Raw genomic sequence first — 22,495 nt, 5'->3', positions numbered from 1 at the left:
TTTAAAAGCTAGCCCAGCCAGGCCTAATGCTTACAAGCTCAAATAGATGGGTTTCCTTATAAGATTCTTCCTACAGGTCAAAGTGCTCTTCCCCTCCCTCCTCGCTTTTTCTCATCGAAATGATAAACCGAGATAATTCTTTTTGACAGAGGGGGTTGATTTCACATTTGAATGGCTATCTGCCATTAATCACCTGATTCTGGTGCTGAGATTGGATAAATAAAAAAAGAAGGCATCTCCGTTGAAGAAGATTGGCAAAACGAGACAGGTAAGGATGGTGGAAGAAAGCTTTTGAAAACAATTCACATCCCCATGTTTCCAGTTATAGACAGCAGAGTTGGTCTATGTGTAGGAGGAATAATAGCTGTAGTAGAAAATGCCTCATTGTATTTTATTTCTGGCAGTCCCGTTTCCTTCTGTTTGCCATTCATTAACATCACACTCATTAGAGTTTTTCTTTTCTTTTTTTGTCCCTTTCTCTCTTCTGCATGTTTTATTACAGACGTGGGAAATGAAACATCTTGCAGGAAATTGTGATCTTATCAAAGAACTCTGAGACTGGATAATGTATGAGTATATCATACGTAATGAGTATATCAAGGAGGGGAAAAAAAACCAACCCCAGTCAGATCATTTCTGACAAAAGGGTTCCAAATCCTTTTGTTTCAAATGGCAGACATAAGGTCCAAGTTTGTTAAAACCCAGTGGAAAACTTTTGACCACTGAGTAAACAGATTAACAAAAAAGTAGAACAATATAAAAAGGTTACTCTCTAATAGAAGAGAATATCTGTAGCTCAGGGTTGAATTGTGCAGTTCTTGGTGCTCTGTGAGCTGGCTTGTCTGCTTGGAGACATTTCGTTACCCAGCTAGGTAACATCATCAGTACATTATTATCTAGTCTGGTAATGAAACGTCTCCAAACAAACAAACAAGCAAACACAGAGAGGACCAAGGACCCTACAGATTTCTCTCTGCCTGTCATCCTGGAGTACACTTTCCATTCCCAGAAATTTAAAGATTGTTTGCTAAACTGCGGATTCATTGTGGACGTGTCTTCTCTCCAGTAAGGAGATTGAAGTTCTCTGAGCTTTTTGAATTGCATCCGTAGTGTAACTCGGCAGAAATGCCTGATTCTGAGACTGCCCACAGAACGATGAAAACAGATTTGGCTTGGAAGCAGAGATGAAATTCTATTGCTCATAGGCAAATGAGATTCCCCTGGTCAGTCAGTCTTCACCAAGCACAGGTGTTTCTAGATAATCTAGCAAGATGTATTTACAGAACTCCACGTTGGCAGTCAGCGGAGATGGGCTGAGTCAGGGACACGTTGCAGACAATCCATTTCGTACATGGTCCCAGAGCCACAGCGGCCTCCCCCGTTGCACGTAAGTTGCTTCGAGCTCGTGTTCTTTCTAACACTTTCAGAAAACGAAAAGTAAAGTTTATTGGATGACATTTTAGTCAAGAGGATTTTTTTTAAAAAAAGATGGGATTTACCATGGCGTTGCTTTGCAAAATAAATATTAGAGGAGAAGTTGTGCATAATGATTAAACAAGTTCTTTGCCTTTTCACTGCCATATTTTTTTCCGGGCTTAGTTTTAACTGATGAGCAGAGAGTGTTCAAACACGTTTATTCTTCATTATGGATTATCTGTTAGATATTTTTTTGTTCTGCCTTTCTTTGGTGGGTTTCAAAGTAGGAGTGCCCCATTCATATAAAGTATGCACATAGAAAAAAACATTACAGGTGGTCCTTGACTTAGGATCAGAACTGAGCCCCAAATTTATGTTGCTAAGGGAGACGGTGGTTAAGTCAGTGTTGGCCCATTTTACGACTTTTCTTGCCACAGTTGTTAAGTGAATCACTGCAGTTGTTAAATTAGTAACCTGGTTGTTAAGTGAATCTGGCTTCCCCATTGACTTTGCTTCTTAGAAGGTTGCAAGAGGTGATCACGTGACCCTGGGACACAGCAACCGTCATAAGTATGAACCAGTTGCCAAACATCTGAATTTTGATCATGTGATCAATGGTCCTAAAAGTGTGAAAAATGGTCATAAGTCATTTTGATCAGTAACTGTTGTAACTAAGTGAACTGTTGTAAGTCAAGGATTATCCTGTAGTATCTTATCCACCAAATTCTTGCAGAGACATAGGGTTCCATAAAACATCGTTTCATGTCTAGCATAGGGTTTGCCAAAGTAAGGAAGGTCTATTTTAAACAGTTTCAATAACTTTTAGGATTTGATCTTCTCTTTTTCTCTTCCCTTTGGCATCAACTCAACTATACAACTCTTAGGAAGAAAACACTGTGATCACATGGGTCATAACTGTCATTACAGAATACTACCCAAGCTAAATCTGCTTATTTCAAGAATCCTGTTCCATCTCGTCTCCTCAAATTTTATGGCCACCAACTCTGAATTGCAAGATCTCAGGTGAACACAAAATGGCAGTGAAAACCTGGGCTATTTTATATTTCTTTGCTGCCAGTTAAGATGGTCAATGTATATATTTTTAGCTTTGATTGCTGGGCCCTACCAACTGCCCAACTAAGACACTTTTCAGATCCCAAAGAGCTGAACAAAGGAATCAACTCGTTTTAGTGGCAGCTCCAGAGGTGCCTTGAAAATATATCATCACAGCAGGCAATCAAGACTCCCCACCATTTAAAAATGGATACTGCAGAATCTCCAGCAAGCTGAAGTACCATCCAGTCCCTGCCAACATCAAGAACACCTATCCCTCATAACAAGCTGTTTCAACTTGCTGATGGGCAGCATTAAGAAGAGCTGCTTTCCATTTTTAAAAATATTCATATGGAGGTAAATGACTGAGAGGAAGTGGAACCTAGGCCAGCTTTTCATATTTTGGTATCTTTAGGTGTTTTGGATTTCAATCCTGAGGATTTCTCACAAGCATGACTAGGCTGAGAGTGGCTGATCTTACTTAGGATGTTAAATTTAGGATGTTAAACAGAAAGCTCTCTCTTTTCTTAACCCCACAGATCAACCTGTGTCTTGAGTTAATGTTTACAAAGATCTTTGAAGATAGTACTGCCAAAGAGTCATATTATCTTCTGGATATTCTTTGCCCGACTGTTTTTTTAAGTGCTGTGTGTTGGATGCTTGACACCATTGCTTTTCTTAAACCTTTTAAAATAGCCACTCCTCTCTCTTTTCAGAGAGGTTATATAATAAGCCATACTCCTAATTGTGCTATTGCATATAGATGAGCTGGCAGGTGGTTTGAGCTAAGACATTGATTCATAAATGCCAAAGAGGCCTTTAGTTGGTTGGCCTCTGATGCAAGAACCGGCGGACCAAAGCAATCCAGGAATTCAATTTACAACTTTGCAAGTACTGAAAGCTAGATCCTGCCGATCTAGCAAAGAGTGGGACGGCTTTTCCCTCTACATTCCTCATAACATTCTTTACTGTTTAGCAGGGGAGGAAAAAGAGGTAAGAGAAGCAATTATATGTTGATTTCTTAAATGAGAAAAGTTAATTCGTTTCTAAACATTACTCGGAAGACTTGGCTCACGTGATGCATTTCCCTGAACATTTGCAGAACATGTTCAGCTTAGATAGCTTGAACTTTGGTGATTTGTTGGGCATGCTGGGTATGGCTAGTCTAGAGAAAAAAAGGACATGATAGCAGTATTCCAGTATTTGAGGGGTTGCCACAAAGAAGAGAGGGTCAACCTATTTTCCAAAGCATCAGAAAGTAAGACGAGAAACAATGGATGAAAACTGATCAAGGAGAGAAGCAATCTGGACTTAGGGAGAAACTTCCTAACAGTGAGGACAATTAACCAGTGGAACAGCTTGCCTCCAGAAGTGGTGGATGCTCCATCCTTGGAGGTTTTTAAGAAAAGACTGGACAGCCACTTGTCTGGAATGGTGTAGGGTCTTCTGCTGGAGCAGAGGGTTGGATTAGAAAACCTCCAAGGTCCCTTCCTGTTCTTTTTTGATTGATTGATTGATTGATTGACTGTTGTTCCTTTTTTCTTTCTGAGGTTGAGATAATGTACAAATCATTTGACAACTTGATGATTCCGTGCAATGTGCAAATTTAGAATATGGAATAATTTAACAAGCAGATTAAGCAAATATTGTGCAGTGTATATCCTCTCCTTGGGCTCAAGGCTTTCTTACCTGAGTTCAAAGCTTCTTCTGCTGAGGTTCTGTCGAATGGACAGACGAGTGGAGAGGCAGCAAGGGGTAATGAATAAAAGCTTAATTGAGACTTGGTTTTAAATTCCTGCTTAGCCATATGGTGATTCTAGGTTAATTGCTGTCTCTCCACAGAACCATCTCAAAACCTTACTGAAGATCAAGTAGGATTAAGCCCCATGATATCCATTTATTTAAGGAATGATAGGGAAAAGGTGTAGCTTAGAAACAGAGAATCTGTATGGCCTACAGAGATCAAGCACTAAGATCAATCCCTTCTCAGTCCCTTTCCTAGCCAGGCTGAGAAGACCCTGGGTGGAATCCTTAAGAGCGGCTATCAATTTATTGTAATGGGACTGATTTCAGAGGCTCAGCAAGTCTTATCTTTTAAATTTATTGGTAGGTTTTCACAATCTTATGATAAGCAAAGCACAGCACTTAGGCACTTATTGACCTTCTAGATTCATGGCTTCTAACTACAGGGTTCAGCTGTTTTCAAACTGGCTTGAAAGCTTCTTTTTTTGGGAAGCGCTGGAGGGTGCAGAGAGTCAGGATGTTTTCCATTGTTATTAACGGTGGCAACTTATTTACAGCATTATATCCAGAGTGGGTTTTATCATGTCAATTGCTGGTACATATGATCAACTGCTTTCTGCCATTGTCAATCTGAAGATAGACAGGGACACATCTCAATGACTGCAGTGGGAAAAACATCTTAACTTAATTTAGTTTCATTTAATTGATTTGATTTCGGTGCTGCTTGACTCTAAAATGACTCAATATAAAGTATCGAATTAAGTTTTATAGGTTGCATGCACAGGAACAGAAAAGACGTGAGCGTACAGGTACACCCACATACATTTTGTGTATATGAGATTTGAACACATTGAATAGCTCATGAACGGTGAATCAGGTTAGGATCCACTTTAGTTTATGGTTTTGTTTTTCATAGTAGCCAACCAGATCCCTCTGGGCTGTCACAAGAAGAAATAGAGAAATTATTCTCTCTCACTACTGATTTCTTGCAACTTATAACTGGAGGCATGCTGCCTCCATCCTGGAAGTAATGTTTTGAACCTTCAAAGCAGACTGTGACCTCCATGAATTTATCCAATTCCCTTTTAAGTGATCCATCCAAGCTAGTGACAATTGCCATGTTTGTAGTTTCATATGTGCCACTGATACTGTTTGGTATCAACGCTTTGCAGGACCTGAATTTCCTTCAAATTAGCTTCATTCATCAATCTCTAGTTCTAGAGTTTGGAGGGAGAGAATAATCGTTCTGTTCAGTTTCTTCATGCCATGTAAGATTTGTGGCAAGGCGCACTAATGCCTGAATGAGGAAAGCAAGTCAGGATGATAGAAAACAAATTACAATAACTCTTCCTCTCCTCAGTAGGGTTGACCTCAGACTCTGCAGGGGAGAGACAGGTCTAGAATTGGAATAGAATAGAACTGGAAGGGACCTTGGAGGTCTTCTAGTCCAGCCCCCTGCTCAAGCAGGAGAATCTATATCATCTCAGACAGGTGACTGTCTAGCCTCTTCTTAAAAATCTCCAGTGATGGAGCACCCACGATTTCTGGAGGCAACCTGTTCCACTGGTTGATTGTTCTCACTGTCAGGAAGTTTCTCCTTAATTCCAGGTTGCTTCTCTAGTATCTAGTCTAGTAGTCTAGTATTCATGCGTTTGATGCTGAACCAAATGGTGTGAATTTCAGGTTGCTTGAAGTCTACTCTAAACCCTTATGAGATCAGCAATCCCATCAGTCAGATTTTGATACCACCTTCTGCTTGGATAAATTGTGCCAAAGCAGTTCTATTTGACTAGATGTCTTGGGAGGTACATATAAATGTATGTTTTGGTGCCAATTACCAGCTCATGTTCCTATCAAGATGGGCAATATGACGGTGAGGCCAGAAAGTTGACCTTTGCTGCTGCCATAACCAAAGCCACACATTTCTCCTTCTATAGCTGTCCATAGCACATGCAGTATGCCATATTGTAGCAGCCTGGAGGTACATTCATTTGGACTGTTCAAATATTTCAGATCAGTCATGCCTAACAAATTCTGGTGCACAGCTTGAGAAACTGAGAAGGCTTCCAGGATGTCCTTGGTCCGTCCTTTAGAAAGTGTTGTTTTATGCCTCGACTAAAGTGGTGTGCCTTGGTTTATAGAAGGCAGGAATGCTTTTCTTGCCTTTGCTATCAGTTCTCAATAAGACTTTAATCCCAGAGGTCATGAGGTCCAGGTCTCCAAAAGAGCAAGAGGATATAGCAAGAGTACTTTTGATTTTGCTGACCACGGACCTTCTTGCGATAAGGGTGACTCAAGACATGCTGTTGCTTGAGCTGAAGGATAATATGGCATCTGTATCTTTCAATACCTGGGATAACATCCTTCACCAGGCAGACTTGGTGAGGTCAGTTGCTCTGGAGGAGGTTAGGAGTCTGATACAATCCTAGGTTCTATCAGAGAGCAATGGTTGCAGATTCAGGGGCAATGTGCTAGACTTTCCATTTTTCTGACATTTGTTATTTGAGGCAGTTGACATACTTGGCCTAATGGCAGAGTTTCCTGTGCTTCTCACTTACCTTTTCTAGGGGCCATACTAAGAGATCGATTGTTGGAACAGGTGAAATAATGGTGATCTTCAGGTTACATTGTTTTTTTCTTAAAAGGAAAAGCAAATGAGACATATTAGGGAGATGCGTAAATCTGAATAGATGACAATGTTTCCTACTATCTCAACAATTAACCCATCTAACCAGAATCTTATCTATTTCAGGAAATTCTCCAAGGATTCTTTCTCCTTCTGTTCAATTGTGTCTGATTTTTGGAACTGCCTGGACATGTCCCTATAGTTTTCTGGGCAGTTTTTCAGAAATGGGTTACCATTGCCTCCTTTCCAGGGCTGAGAAAGAATGGCTGGCCCAAAGTCACCCAACTTGCCTTATGTCTAAGGAGGGACTAGAAGTCACAATCTTCTGGTTTCTAGCTTAATTACCACACCAAACTGGCTCAGCAAAGCATTGTAAGTAGAGCCTTACAAGTCTCCTCTGAGGTCCTTTGTATGGAACCCGGTAAGGAATTGACACTGTGATGTACTACCACTGTTCTGTGGCTCTTCTTTAAATGCTGACTTATGGGAGCACAATAAACACACCTGCATGCATGTGCAGACTATTTTCAATGATTATAATTTTAGTGATGTGCTTAAAAGATCAGGAACATGCTAGATCATCAAGAACAAAATGTGCATGTTTCTTTACTAACCATTTTCCCCCTTTGCTGCTCATTGAGCAACTGCAGAACAGAGCTAGTGTGGGGTTGTCCAGGAAAATTAGGTCAGCAAAACCCACCTCCAACCAATGGAATGGTTATTTCTCATTTTTGGATGACATAATCCATTAAGTTTTGATCTATTAATGGAACATTTTAAGTCAGCTGTAAATAATTACACGTTTCCTCTATCAATATCTCCCTTTTAGAGATTAGGCTCAGAGTATTTCAGCATGGAAGAATATTCTCCACCTCCTAGATTGAACAAGGACAATCAGAACTAAGTTCAATGGATCTCCAGCAAGGCTGGGTTGTGGATAAGCGTGGGCCAATGCAATGAAATTAAAGCAACATGTATTATTAGGGCATCGTATAGAAAAGTTACAAATATTGCTTCTTAAAAGCACCATGCAAAGTAGATTTTTGCATCTCATTTGCTTAGGTGCCTGTTCACTTCAGCAGCCTAATATGTTGGTTCTATAGCTCACTCAACGTAGCTTGAAATATCAGCAACCTTTTGCAAATCAATTATGCTTAAAGAAGAAATTAGTGTTTTAACCATTCAGTCGTGTCTGACTCTTGAAGACTTTATAGGCAAGTGGTCTCCATGCCACCCTGACAAGCACAGCTTCTTTCAATTGTTGGATGTTCATCTTTGTATCAGCTTTGGTGGTATTAAGACAGTGAGTTCTTTGCTTGCTCCTTCTTCTTGATCCACTAACCATTCCTAGCATCACTGCCTTCTCCAATGAATTTGGCACACATGACATGGCCAAAATCAATCAAACATAGTCTTGTGACTTTTGGCTTCTAGTGATATGTCTGGTTTTATAGGATTCAGCACCTCTGTGTCAGTTGCTCTGGCTGTCTATGGCAGTGGTTCTTAACCTTTTTGAACAAATCGCCCCCTTGATCCAATGAGGAAGTTGTCATCGCCCCCCTCCCTCAACATAACCTCTCAATCACAACATAGGAAATAATTCTTCAATTTATGCAAACACTTTTTTTGTTTTCTTTAAAATTGTCATCAGGACATATCGATGCAAATAATTTATTTCCAGTCTTTTTCCCATATCTCCCATATTCTGGCCAATGGCGTGCCACTGTATGGGTAGAGGCTGCTGCGCAACGCGCATGAAGATAAACGATGCGTATTCACATATGTACCGTGTTCTGTACTGAAGCTACCTGGAGGAACATTTGAAAACACAATTCAATTCACTAATAGCGATCATCTGATGTTTTTGTACGACAGATATACAGCTATTCACTGTACGAAAAAATCTCAAAAGTGTCCCCAAAACCTCTCGCTCCATTGCTCCCATATCACCCCCTTTTCATTCCTTCACCCCCATGTTGCCCCTTTTCATTCCATCGCCCACTCCTGCCCAGGCCCCCACAGGCACCCTTGACACGAATGATGTAGAACTGGTCACGCCCACCCAGTAGGCCACACCCACTCCATCCACACCCACCCAGTAGGTTGCACCCACTCTGGCCACACCCATCCACTCCACCAGGGCAACCGCAATGCTGATGCGGCCCTCAGTTGCATGCCAGCAACTGATCTGCACACCCAAGCAAAACCCCATCCATGGGATGGAGGCAGCACACAAAACCATGCCCCCTCTGGTCCATGGGGCAACCTGTCTCCATGGAACTAGTCCCTGGTGCCCAAAAGGTTGGGGACCTCTGCCCTAGAGTAACAGACAGAGCATGGCACAAAATTAGATGAATAGCACCAGAGGAATGAGAGACGGTGAGTTCTACCTGCCTTCGGCATGAAGGCTGTTAAAAAAGAATCCTTGTATCCTCCATAACTGCAATTTAACCCATAGTCTAACATAAGATGCTCCAAATTCAAAAGCCTCCTATAATAACCCATGTCCTCTTTTAAGCCACAGCTGATTTCAGGAAACATTGTAATCACCAGAACACCAAATAACAGGTCAGTTTGCCAAGAAAATGATGCCTCAAGAAATTTGGTGATAAAACATATGAGAGATCGTGGGTTTTGTTTTTTTTTCCCTATTTGCATAGATTGGCTTGTGAATTTATAAGATGTAGAATGGAAAATTATAGACACGTAAAGAAGGAAAGAGGTTGTTCTTCATTCTTTCTCTGGGTCAGTAATCTGTATCTCTTTACAAGCCGTTGATTCATGGAAGAAGAATATATTGGAGGAGAATGTGGTTTCATTGTGGTACTGACACATCTACTCTTAACAATGAAGGGAATTCAGATTTTGCATCTGCTATGGGGAGGAGTGATTCATGGAGTTAATCCTGCATTTCCCCAAAAATTAATCCAAGAAAAAACATTGACTTAGTCTTGCACTTCATAGCTGGGCTTGCAGAGACGTGTGCTGTGAACCTATCACACATTCAGAGGAGGAAGAGGAGGAGGAGAAGAAGGAGAGGAGGAGGAAGAGGAAGAAGAGGAGGGGGAGGAGGAGGAGGGGAGGAGGAGGAGGGGAAGAAGAAGAAGAAGAAGAGGAAGAAGAAGAAGAAGAAGAAGAAGAAGAAGAAGAGGAGGAAGAGGAGGAGGAGGAGAAGGAGAAGAAGAAGAGGAAGAAGAAGAGGAGGAGAGAGAAGAAGAAGAAGAAGAGGAAGAGGAAGAAGAGGAGTAGGAGGAGGAGGAGAAGGAGAAGAAGAAGAAGAAGAAGAAGAAGAAGAAGAAGAAGAAGAAGAAGAAGAAGAAGAAGAAGAAGAAGAAGAAGAAGAAGAAGAAGAAGAAGAAGATCGTTTGGTTTTACAGAAATACATTTTAACTTAATTCTTCACTCTCACATTTTATAATGGAAGGAAAAAAGTAGCGAGGAAGACAAGGCAGTCAACAATCTCTCACATGACTCTACATTCATGGAGTCCTTTTTGGCTTTTTAATCATTAACCCCAAATGCCGGTACTCCACTGCTAAGAATTCTGTTTTACTTCTGCCTTTACGAGTGAGTCTTGAATGATTTCATGGACATTATAATACGTGACCTGATGAGTTTTTTTGTTTCCATACTTCTGTTCTTTCTCATGCTTAGTTATAAATTATGACTGACATGAACATTCCTAAATCAGATATAAGCATATCTCCTGTATTATTTGGTTTGAAAAGATGGAAAGACTGAGGGAGGGAAACCCCCCCCCCAGGATTCTGGGATTATTTGCATCTTTCTGAGGCTGAAAGTCAGCACAATGAACCAGTGGCTTGATTGCTCAGAGTGTTTGAGCCCAGATCTGATTGTGAACTGGCTGTGGTTATCATCATGCCCTGAATTTTAACTTTTCTACATGCTTGGAAAATTCTGAGCCATGAAAAAATAATTAGAATATTTTAGTTTGCTACCTCAGCATGCTTTCAAGAGGAAACTCTCTGAAATCTCCTCCGCAATTCTGCAGCCAAAAGTTTCTGGCAAAGCAGTGAATTTGGATGGCTTTTTCTTTTGGCCCAACTTCTAAAATAAGTATTTTTTTTTTATCCAACAGACATAGCTGAGTTATTTCAATAAAGTGCAGCTTCCCGGAAAACAAAAAAGTCTGAAAAGTCTCTCATCTTCAAAGTTTTCACTGTGTTATTATTGTGCCCTATAAAATCTGGAAGCTAAAACATTAATGAAAACAACAGTCTCCAGAACTGTAGAATGTTTCTGATCTAAGCAGCTTTAATTCTTTTTTTATCTTTAGCATGGCTTTAGAAATGTGATTGAAACCAAGCTAAATGAAGAAATAAACCCAGTTTGGCCTAGTGGTGAAAGTGCTGGCTTAGGAACCAGGAGACTGAGAGTTCTAGTTGCACCTTAGTCATGAAAGTTAGCTGGGTGATAGAGCCAAGTTTATTTAAAGCAGTTGTGTTTCTTTCGGAATTGTGCAGCTGCTTTAATGAGTCACTGAAAGGGGGTCCATCTTTTGGGAAGTGAATCTGAAGCATTCCAGAGCACTAAATGAATAACACTAGGCTGGTTCTTCTCTAAGGGGAAATCTCTTGTACTGAGATACCTCCATACTTTAAAGATACTTCCCTTGTTAATGAAAGCCATTTAGTTAGTCATTACATCCTTGCTAGTTTCCTTGAACAAACATTTACTTTTTTTATCTAAGCAAAAGCAAATCTTTAGTTAGGTGTTAGGTGTGTTAACAGCTCCTTTACTTCTGTAAGAATTGTCCTACAAGAGACAAGATAGAATGTCCCAATGTTGACAGAACAGCACAAGTGAGTATCATTATACCATGGACCCTCCATTTTAATTAAAATAGATATTAATTAAAATAAATAGGCAACTATTGGAAGTCCAGTTTTGGTGGAATTCTCATGGAGTCCTTGCCTTTCTCAATAGTTGCAAAGTGGTCTTTGGGGGACTGATTGATCAGCAGACTCAGCCTGTGAGGCAATGATATAGAGATATTGTTGTTGTTAGTTGCAAAGTCGTGTCCGACCCATCGTGATCCCATGGACAATGTTCCTCCAGGTATTCCTGTCCTCTACCATCTTCTGGAGTCCATTTAAGCTCATTAATTAAAATAAATAGGCAACTATTGGAAGTCCAGTTTTGGTGGAATTCTCATGGAGTCCTTGCCTTTCTCAATAGTTGCAAAGTGGTCTTTGGGGGACTGATTGATCAGCAGACTCAGCCTGTGAGGCAATGATATAGAGATATTGTTGTTGTTAGTTGCAAAGTCGTGTCCGACCCATCGTGATCCCATGGACAATGTTCCTCCAGGTATTCCTGTCCTCTACCATCTTCTGGAGTCCATTTAAGCTCATGCCTGCTGCTTCAGTGATCCATCCAGCCACCTCTTTCTCTGTCGTCCCCTTCTTCTATCGCTCTCAATCTTTCCCAGCATTAGGCCCTTCTCCAGTGAGTCCTTCCTTCTCATTAGGTGGCCAAAGTATTTGAGTTTCAACTTCAGGATCTGGCGTTCTAAAGAGCAGTCAGGGTTGATCTCCTCCAGGACTGACTGGTTTGATCACCTTACAATCCAGGGGACTTGCAGGAGTTTTCTCCAGCACCATAGTTCAAAGGCCTCAATTCTTTGGTGCTCAGCCTTTCTTATGGTCCAACTTTCACAGCCATACATTGCAACTGGAAAAACCATGGCCTTGACTATACGTACTTTTGTTGGCAGGGTAATGTCTCTGCTTTTTAGTATGCTGTCTAGATTTGCCATAGCTTTCCTCCCCAGGAGCAAGCGACTTTTAATTTCTTGGCTTCAGTCCCCATCTATGGTGATCTTGGAGCCCAGGAAGATAAAATCTGTCACTACCTCCATTTCTTCCCCATCTATTTGCCAGGAATTGAGAGGGCCGGATGACATGATTTTGGTTTTCTTAATGTTGAGTTTCAAGCCAACTTTTGCACTCTCCTTCTTCACCCGCATCAAGAGGCTCTTTAATTCCTCTTCACTTTCTGCCATTAGAGTGGTATCATCTGCATATCTTAGGTTGTTGATATTTCTCCTGGCAATCTTAATTCTAACTTTTGATTCATCTAGCCCTGCCTTTCTCATGATATGCTCTGCATATAAGTTAAATAGGCAGGACAATTCATCCTCGCCATTGTCTATCCACTGCAGGAGGAAGGCCTCTTCTGCATGTTTTCAACCAATACAGTCCTTGGCTTTCTTTTGCCAGTTGGGCCCGCGGTGCTCATGCCATTGCTCCATCTTGCTTTAAGTCTCTTTTGTGGACACTTTTGATCAAGAGGGATCCATTTTACAACTGTCTCGATCCACCTGCCATCAGTCCTTCTTGCTATGTGGCCAGCCCATTTCCGATTCTATTCTTTTACTGTTTGGATGGCATCATATATTTTTGTTTGTTCTCTAATCCAGGGGTCCCCAACTCCCAGTCCATGGACTGGTACCAGGCCGCAGCATGCCAGCAACCGGTTCACACAAACAAGCAAAGCCTCATCTGTAGGATGCAGGCAGTACATGAAACCACGCCCCCTCTGGTCCATGGAAAAACCTCGCTCCACGGAACCGGTCCCTGGTGCCCAAAAGGTTGGGGACCTCTACTCTAATCCATGCACAGGTCTTTCTATCTTGTCTTGTGATGCTGAGCCTGTCTCTTTCTCCATGGCTCTTTGTGCCACACGTAGCTTTTGTATCGATTGTGAGATTAGTGGCTAGACAATTAAACGCATGCATATGTGCAAATGGACCAACGCATTCTGCCTTTGGCAGAAATTAGAAAAGGGTGAACTGTGCCTGAATGTGATCAGTAGATACATCACAGATAGTCCTTGACTTGCTGCCAGACACTTAGCGACCATTTGAAGTTCTGACAGATCTACTTGGGATGTTCTTACAAACCAGATTTGAAGTTCCAATCCCCCCGCCCCTCCCCCTGATCATGTGACTGCACTTCAGGGATTCGGCAACCGGGCTGCATTTACAGCATCCTACAGCCACACGACCATGATGTTTTTGCAGAAAGCCAGCATTTATTTCACACCCTACACCCAAATGGTGTAGGTTCTCCTGCTTGAGCAGGGGTCTGTGTGGACTAGATGACCTCCAGGGTCCCTTCCATCTCTATTCTAGTCTATTCTATTCATAATGAACCCATAATAATGATTGTGGATTCACTTTAACGATCAATCGTAGTGATTTGCTTAAGCACTATTGCAAAAAAAAAAAAAAAAAAAAGGCCCTGCAGTCGTCCCAAGTTGCAACCGTGATGGGCAACCTCCTTTACTTCCATAACTTGAAGACTACCTGAAGGTTATGGACTGGATCCCAGTGGCATCGGTTGGTGTTGAATAAACATCTGAGAAGGCTGATATTCTCCAACTCTGAAGAAGTGACTGTGGAGAAATTGCGTCTGGGTGTAAAATCTGAAAATGCCATTTCATTTCATAGCTCCCTCTCAGTGGCATCCTTGCCCAGCTGTTTTCACCAATCTGGGCCCTGCAGATTTACTGGGCTTCTCATTACCTCCACCCAGCATGCTATAGCTTGCTTTGTGACACTGCCAAATTAAACAGCTGCCTCATTATGCTTTGCAGTTGTGCCAGCTCTGAGCCTTATTTGCAGAACAGCATTTTCAGAGGAATCTTTAAGCAGAGAATGTTTGATGTTTTGTGACACTTGCTTTGCGTTCAGAGGGTCCCTGGCTCAAAATCCAGACCCGAAAAGAAATTCTAAAAAACTCCTGACATTGTAAAGCAGGAATCAACAATCCAGCTCTGAAGCTTTCCACTTTTTCTCTCCCAAGAAATAGACATGCCATTCCCCAAAGTAATGGGTGGGGAGAGATAAAAAATGATTTTTTTTTTCTTAAAAAAATCCACTTTTAAATCCACAGTTTAAATATACATAATATGATTTCTCTCCAACTGTGCGTTTAGTAGGCCTAAGCAAAGCTTCAAAAGTTTGCACACCAGTTTGAAGATATTTCTGACAAAAGTGTTAAAGCCTTCCACCTCATACCCCAGAAAGTCAACCGGTTTCATTAGAAGCCCCTTCTGGTTACTTGATGAGTCATGAGAATCATTTTAGGAGGAAAATAAAAGTGTTCCTACCGTGTGCAAGACTTTGCTGAGCCAACAGTGGCTTCCTTCTCCATGCTAAGTACAGTATTTAATAATAAGATAAGATAACCTTTATTGTCATTTTTTTTTACTGTGGGCATATCGGCACACATCAAAAATGAAATTTAGTTGCCCGCTCTCAAAGTGAAACACATACATGACACACACCTAAACATATTATGAACAATATATGTATAGATCCACATCCCTACATATACGTAGCAAATAAATATTAAATACTGTCCATCTTGAATATATAACAGAAGGAGGAAGCTTGAGAGTTCACAAGGTTAATGCTGTAGGGAATGAAACTATGGCTGAATCTGGATGTTCTGCAACGGATACCACGAAGCCTCCTCCCAGAAGGTAACAGGTCGTGAAGAGGATGTGTAGTGTCCCAGATAATCTTACGGATCCTGCTCAAGCAACGCTTCTGTGCTATGTCCTGGAAGGGAGGGAGGGAGCTGCCAATGATCTTTTCGGCCATCCTTACCACTCTCTGCACCGCCTTCCTGTCTGAAGCAGGGATGCCTCCAAACCAGACTGTGATGTTGTATGACAGGATGCTCTTGATTGTCCCCCTGTAGAAAGTGATCAGGACAGGGGAAGGAAGATGTGCTTTTCTCATGTGACACAGAAAATGCAGGCACTGCTGTGCCCGCTTCACCAGTTTCTCACTGTTGATAATATCCTTCTATCACATTACAAAGGACAATCTGATTGCAACATCTAGAAGCCTTTGGGAAATTGCATCCAATCCTTCAAGGGGTCCTAAGTAGTACATCTTTGGTAGGTAGATAACTAAGCTGAATGCTGATCTTATAACAGAATAACAGAGTTGGAAGTGACCTTAGAGGTCTTCTAGTCCAACCCCCTACTCAAGAAAGAGACCCTATACCATTTCAGGCAAATGGTCGCCTAATCTGTACTTAGAAACCGCCAGTGTTGGAGCAACCATAATTTCTGGAAGGAAGTCATTCTACTGGTTAATTGTTCTCACTGCTGGGAAATTTCTCCTTAGTTCTAGGTTGCTTCTCTCCTTGATTAGTTTCGATCCATTGTGTCTTGTCCTGCCTTCAGGTGCTTTGGAGAATAAGTTGACCCCCTCTTCTTAGATATTGGGGCTTTGACAGATAAAGGGACTTCCTATATTCCTAGGTAATTGTTTTATGTGAAGTGCTTTTTAGTTCTCACAACTTCTCTCAAGTGCAGCGCAAACAATTTTATCTATAAAGTGGTAATGAATGACATTTGGGTTTTGTATTCCTCCAAGGAATTAAGTTGAGATATTTCTCCAGTTTAAAACCAGACATTTGCAGTGTTTGTTCCTTCTGCTCAACCAATCAATATCTACTTTGGTAAATTAGATGGGTATGACAAAAGGGGCTGTTTTTTGCTGATTTAATTCTCTCACTGTGAGAATTCTTTGTTATACAACAATAGGTTATATATCCTTTTCTTCAAAGGAGGATTAAGAACTACGTCCTTCCTGAACCAGACTAGATTGGTTCAGATTCCTACGGATTTAAGCTAGACTTCTTTTATAACCGCTTACTGTTATACAACACGAATTGTTTTTCTAAAAAGGTACCTTTTATTCTTTTAAAGGAAGACTAAGAACAATGCTCAGATCTTGATTAGATTGTAATGATTAACCTCAGACAGGGACCTGCGTTGACATTCTATTGCACAACATATTTTTTAATGAAAAGATGAGATCCAAATTTAGTCTCTTAATTTGTACTCTATGCCATTTACATGCTACTTGTAAAGTAGCTTCAATCTTTTTGCATTGTTTTAAATACAGAACTCCTTGCAGGTAGCAACTAAGGAAGTAGATTGGCTTGGACACGTCTCTTTCTTTCCCTGTGCTAATTTTGGTTGTTTTTTTTTTATTTTCACACCAGAAGAAGATTCAAAACTGTCATTCTCAGTCATAGTCCAATAGTTGTATTTTGCCACATTGTCCCAAAGGTGCTTTTTTCAAAAGACAATTGGACTTTGTTTTTCCTTGAAGATGTTTCGCTTCTCATCCAAGAAGCTTCTTCAGTTCTAACTGAGTGGGGGCAGGATGGAAGGATTTATATTCCTGCAAATATGCTCCACCACTCAGTCAGAACTGAAGAAGCTTCTTGGATGACAAGTGAAACGTTTTCAAAGAAAAAAAAACCAAGAAAGTCCAATTGCCTTTTGAAAAAGGAGCTTGGGGACAGCCATGACCTGGATGACCTAGAATCTCCACAGACATTCTACCCACATTGTTACATGACTCCATGCACATCGTGGTTTAGAGCAGTGGTTCTCAAACTTTTTAATGCCGTGACCCCCACCAGTCATAAGTCGAGGACTACTCAACCGGTCGTAAGTCGAGAACTACTCAACTGGTGCAGCACCGTTTGCAGAATGGGACTTTTGGCGGGCTCAGCAGGGCAGAGACAGCCTGGACAATTCCTATTGGCTTTTGAAAGCCAATAGAATTAGACTCTATTCAAGAGAGTCTATTCTATTGGCTTTCAAAAGCCAATAGAATAAAAGGGAGTAGCACAGCTAAGGAAAAGGGGGAAAAATGGTGGACTGCGTTGTTTGGTGACCCCCGTGAAATGGTCGTTCGACCCCAAATGGGGTCCCAACCCACAAGTTGAGAACCATTGGTTTAGAGAGACCCTTCCTTCTTCCTTAAATTTGAAAGTAATTGAATTTCGTGGTCAGTTATTTGGAGGAAAAAAGGGAAGAAACACAATGGTGAAAGTTTGTTTTCCTTGCCCTCTGCTTTAACATTTCTGCTCCCTTGGGAGTTGCAGAGAGGGGGTGTCTTCTAAATGAAAGCCGTAAAACAGGACTGTGATGGCCCAGCACAAGTGATGCAAAGGAGAATGTGAAAGGTTTCACCTCCGAGACTTGAAGAACGGAAAGCAATAAGGAGAAACGAGAACTTAAACCCTGGAAAATTACTACAAATGGTCTATTAAATCCAGAGCTTTTCTTTGGGTCTCTGGTTGTGTGTGTGTGTGTGTGTGTTTTTCCTGAGCCAAACAGATTAAGGGAATGTAAGGAGGCAAAATTGAGGAGAAATGACCTTGTGCCCTTTCCAGGGAAGCTGCTTAAACTTTAACTGGACTCTCGCTGTTGACCACCAGCAGCAGAATAAGTCAGGACAAGAATGCCTATAGGGCCTTTTGCAGCTGGCTGCAGACATGGAAATCGGCACTGTTGGGTAGCTAGTGCGTGTTTCCTGTGTGTTGCCCAATAATAAATGTTAGGTGCATTTTCTCTTGTGACTTTCAGGGTCATGTTCAAAGTTGCTGCTGAAAGATTAGAGGAATGGACGGGATGGGATGGACTACGGTAGAGTAAAATACATCCTCTGGTATCTGCTATCTTTTCATGTTTCTAACAGCTGACTCCAACACATAAAGACGAGAGAGAGAGAGAGAGAGAGAGAGAGAGAGAGAGAGAGAGAGAGAGAAGGACAGGGAAAAAGGAGGAAGGATCAGCAGAGGTTCGTAGGAGGGGCCTCTTCTCCGCCGGATTCTTTAGAAGGAAGCAAATTTGGAAGGCCACCTCAGCTTCATCCAGGTTTATAAAGGCTGAGCCTGCCCAGTAGCATCAAAATGGAGAATTTCTGTTGAGAAAGAAAGAAAGATGACAGCACTTTCTGGAGTAGAATCCCCTCTTTGAAGGGAAGCCATGGCTGGAGCTGATGTTAGGAAGAGGGAGATAAGCAACAGGGCTGTGATGGTATCTCATAAGCTCCAATCTTGTTCAAATGCATTGGTGATAAGATGTCACACTGCATATTTCACTACCCTATTTCTGCAAGTTGTTAAGGGAAAGGGGAGGGAGGGCAACAAATCATTACCCACAATACATCTTCTAGATATTATAAATGGAAGTTACTGTTCCTCTCCCCTCCCTTCTCCTTCCTTCCTTCCTTCCTTCCTTCCTTCCTTCCTTCCTTCCTTCCTTCCTTCCTTCCTTCCTCCCTTCCTTCCTTCCTTCCCTTTTTCAAGGGTTCTGGCATAATACTTTAACCACTGCTGGTTTAATTTACGAATAGTCTAAGATCCATAATAGCTGGATTCCCACATGTTAAGCTAAACCAATCATTACACGAATTAAATCTAGGGGTATAGGGTGATATAGGATCGTCTCTGCCACCCTTCCAACGGGAATCTCTGAAGCTGTCCTCTTCTAAACGCTGGGAGATGCCAGTCTCCTATCCTTCTCCCCATTGCCTGCAGTCCAAAATTCAAGATAAAGTTAGCAGTTTAGAGTTATAAGAGAGCAGCTGAGAGCGGGCTCTTGATACAGTAGTAGAGCCTTAATATCAGTAGTGGGATTCAGCCAGTTCGCACCAGTTCGGCAGAACCAGTAGCTAATTTTTTGTTGCCCAGGCCCAGAAGGGACTTCCAGAAGCGGCATCCACACAGAGAACCGGTTGTTCCCATATTTGAATCCCACCACTGCTTTTTTTTTTTTTTAATAATTATTTTTTATTTTTCCAAATTCTCCCCCATACATATACCGTGATATTTATCAGATGTTAACATACATTCTTTTTACATTCATATATAAGATACTTTTAATAAAATGAAATAATTACATACACATGACTTTTGGTGTTGCTTGCCCATTTCCCCTTATACATATTAAGCAGTGGTGGTGGAATCCCACCACTGCTTAATATATATAGCTGCCCAGAGTCTTTGAGAGTGGTTGATCATTGTAAATACAATTGAATGAATGAGGTGACCAACAATTCCCAGGCTTGGCTCACATGCATATCATGTGGTCAAGATGCTTGAACTTGCCTCTGGGAAGCCTGAGTTGTTCTTTCACCATGACCCCCACTCAACAGGCTTAAGCAAGCTACTCTTTCTCAATCTCACCCCTGAAAAACTGAAAGGCGACCGTCCTGATGGATGTGGTTTGCCTGAAAAAAAAAAAATGTATCCTGATAATGCAAGTGAGAGCCGGTTTGGGATAGTGGCGAAGACACCAAGCTAGAAACCAGGAGATTAGGTCTGCCTTGGGCTCGAAGCCAGCTGAGTTGACCTTGGGCCAGTCCTTCTCTGTCATCCCCCGAAAGAAGAAGGCAAGGACAGACCACTTCTGAAACCCTGCCAAGAAAAGTGCAGGGATTTGTCCTGGCAGTCACCAGGAGTCAACATTGACTGGAAGGCATCAAAAAAAGGGGGGGAAAAAAAAAGCAAGTGAAGAGTTTTGAACAAATTTCTTGTTTTTATTAGAAATGTTGCAGCAAAAGTACCTGGATACCTGCCCTGTTTTGCAATTGTATATTCATTTCTTCTGCAAAAAAACAAGTTTTGGTAGTTGGTGGTGCTTTTGTTCTGTTGTTTTACCTCTAATCCAATACCGATGAAAATTAAAACCCAGGCGAAATAGAAACATGGTCTGAATAGAAGCAACCTAATTTGTCTTTTCTGTTGAGTGGCAAACAGAAGGGATTCCTTCCCTGTATTGCCTAGGCAACAACACTTCTCATATAGTCCCTCCTCATGAATTGAAGCACTCCAGGATCATATGTCTTGGGTGCTGTGGTATGTGTGTCTGAATGCTGCATGCCACTCTCATAATCAAGGTTTCCATACGTAGGAATGCATAAGGTAAACCTCTGTCTCCCCAGCCCATAAAATGCAGTTTCTTGCTCTGCATCATAAATTATAGCGTTGTGTGTGAGAAAAAAAAATAAGTTCATCTTCTATATCCAGGTCGGACAACTTTCCGGATGAATGTTCAGCCTCAAAGGAGCCATGAGTTTTGGGTCACTTTCAAGAGTAGCACATGTATGTGATGCTGCATTTCTTCAAATGGCAGGAGATACTTGATGCCTTCAACTTGGAGAAGAGACCTCCAGTTCTGTTTTCATACCCTAGTGACAATTTCATGCTTTGTGCTTTCAAAGTTCATGCTTGTTTTCCCAGTTGGGAGGCATTCCAAACCTTCCCCATATGTCTCTAAAGCAGAACCATGGCAGGGTTTGGGCTCAGCACTTGCTTGAGTCACAAAGCTTTAAGCAGAACATTTGCAGAAAGCTCCAGTGTGATGGCAGCGTCACTGAGCCCTGATTTATACATGCGCATTCCTCTCTTGGCCCTTTGCCCACCATCCCGTGACATTTTGCATCCTGAAATAGGTCATAATGCACCACAGGTTAAATTTCTCTGTCATTTCTCATGCCGCGAGAGTTTTTTTTTCTGCAGAGTTAATTCATGCATTCACACACAGTCACCACGGTCAAATCTACACTGAGCAATCACAAACGAAGTACTTATCAACTCGCTAGTAGTAACTGTGCTACTGTAAGAGCTTCTTGTAACTTTTATTGGTTCCGGCATTAAAGTGGAGAAAATACACTGCTAGCTGCTCTGAAGGACAGTCATGAGGTAGAATTTAAGCCATTAGTCTTACCTACCAGAGTTAAGTACCACTTTGGAATGCATCCTTAGGCTGTCCCATAACTCAGAGTCGACTGGAGTCTTTTCCACACAGATAAATTCGTTAAGAAAAGAAAAACGCTTACCAGAAATTGTAATAATTCTCCCGTTTCTCCTTTAATCCAGAGTGACTGCTGGGAATGTTTAAATACTTCCAGAAACATTTCACACAGAACTGGGTCGAATGCAAGAGACGAAGGTCACGCTTGGTGTCCAAAGATGGAAGGTGTAACATAGAATTTGGGAATGTTGAAGAACAGTCAAGATTTGTTTGCTTGATCGACATCTGGACCACCATCCTGGATCTCAGGTGGAGGTACAAAATGACCATCTTTATTTCAGCTTTCTTGGGCAGCTGGTTCCTTTTTGGTCTTCTTTGGTATGTAGTGGCCTATATCCATAAAGATCTGCCAGAGTTCAGCCCTTCTATAAATCACACGCCATGTGTAGATAATATCAATGGCTTGACCTCAGCTTTCCTCTTCTCCCTGGAAACCCAGGTCACGATTGGCTACGGGTTCAGGTGTGTTACAGAACAGTGTGCCACGGCCATTTTTCTTCTCATCTTCCAATCTATCCTAGGAGTTATCATAAACTCCTTCATGTGTGGGGCCATTTTGGCCAAAATCTCCAGACCCAAAAAGAGAGCAAAAACTATCACCTTTAGCAAAAATGCTGTGATTAGTAAACGAGGTGGAAAACTGTGTCTTCTCATCCGGGTGGCCAACCTCAGGAAAAGCCTGCTGATTGGAAGTCATATCTATGGCAAACTCTTGAAGACCACCATTACTCCTGAAGGAGAGACGATCATCTTGGATCAAGTCAACATCAATTTCATGGTGGATGCTGGCAACGAGAACCTCTTCTTCATCTCCCCCTTGACAATTTACCATATCATCGACAAGCACAGCCCCTTCTTTCACATGTCAGCGGACACCCTCCTTCAACATGACTTTGAACTGGTGGTGTTTCTAGATGGGACCGTAGAATCCACCAGTGCAACTTGCCAAGTCCGGACATCTTACATCGCTGAAGAGGTCCTGTGGGGCTATCG

At 41.7% G+C, this 22,495-nt stretch overlaps 1 protein-coding gene across 3 annotated transcripts in view; it reads left to right on the top strand.

The window, feature by feature from the left end:
* Nucleotides 1–22,495, top strand: part of KCNJ1 (potassium inwardly rectifying channel subfamily J member 1) — a 23,414-nt gene continuing 919 nt past the window's right edge. The window contains exons 1-4 of one of the 3 annotated variants that reach the window (XM_039334506.1): nucleotides 1–268; nucleotides 1,284–1,387; nucleotides 2,301–2,439; nucleotides 21,568–22,495. The exon at nucleotides 21,568–22,495 is cut by the window's right edge and continues 919 nt beyond it. In XM_039334506.1, coding sequence (XP_039190440.1) covers nucleotides 21,582–22,495 — 914 coding nt within the window. In that variant the 5' untranslated portion in view covers nucleotides 1–268; nucleotides 1,284–1,387; nucleotides 2,301–2,439; nucleotides 21,568–21,581. Of the gene's footprint in view, nucleotides 269–1,283; nucleotides 1,388–2,300; nucleotides 2,440–3,107; nucleotides 3,463–11,353; nucleotides 11,662–21,567 lie in introns of those variants that run through there. The other 2 variants (XM_039334505.1, XM_039334507.1) reach the window with 2 other exon arrangements.

The sequence above is a fragment of the Crotalus tigris genome, unplaced genomic scaffold (genome assembly GCF_016545835.1).
Source record: "Crotalus tigris isolate CLP2741 ecotype Arizona unplaced genomic scaffold, ASM1654583v1 scf7180000017631.5181431, whole genome shotgun sequence".
Taxonomy (NCBI): domain Eukaryota; kingdom Metazoa; phylum Chordata; class Lepidosauria; order Squamata; family Viperidae; genus Crotalus; species Crotalus tigris.
Note: the sequence above shows the minus strand (reverse complement) of the source record. Positions and strands in the feature narration are given on the sequence as shown.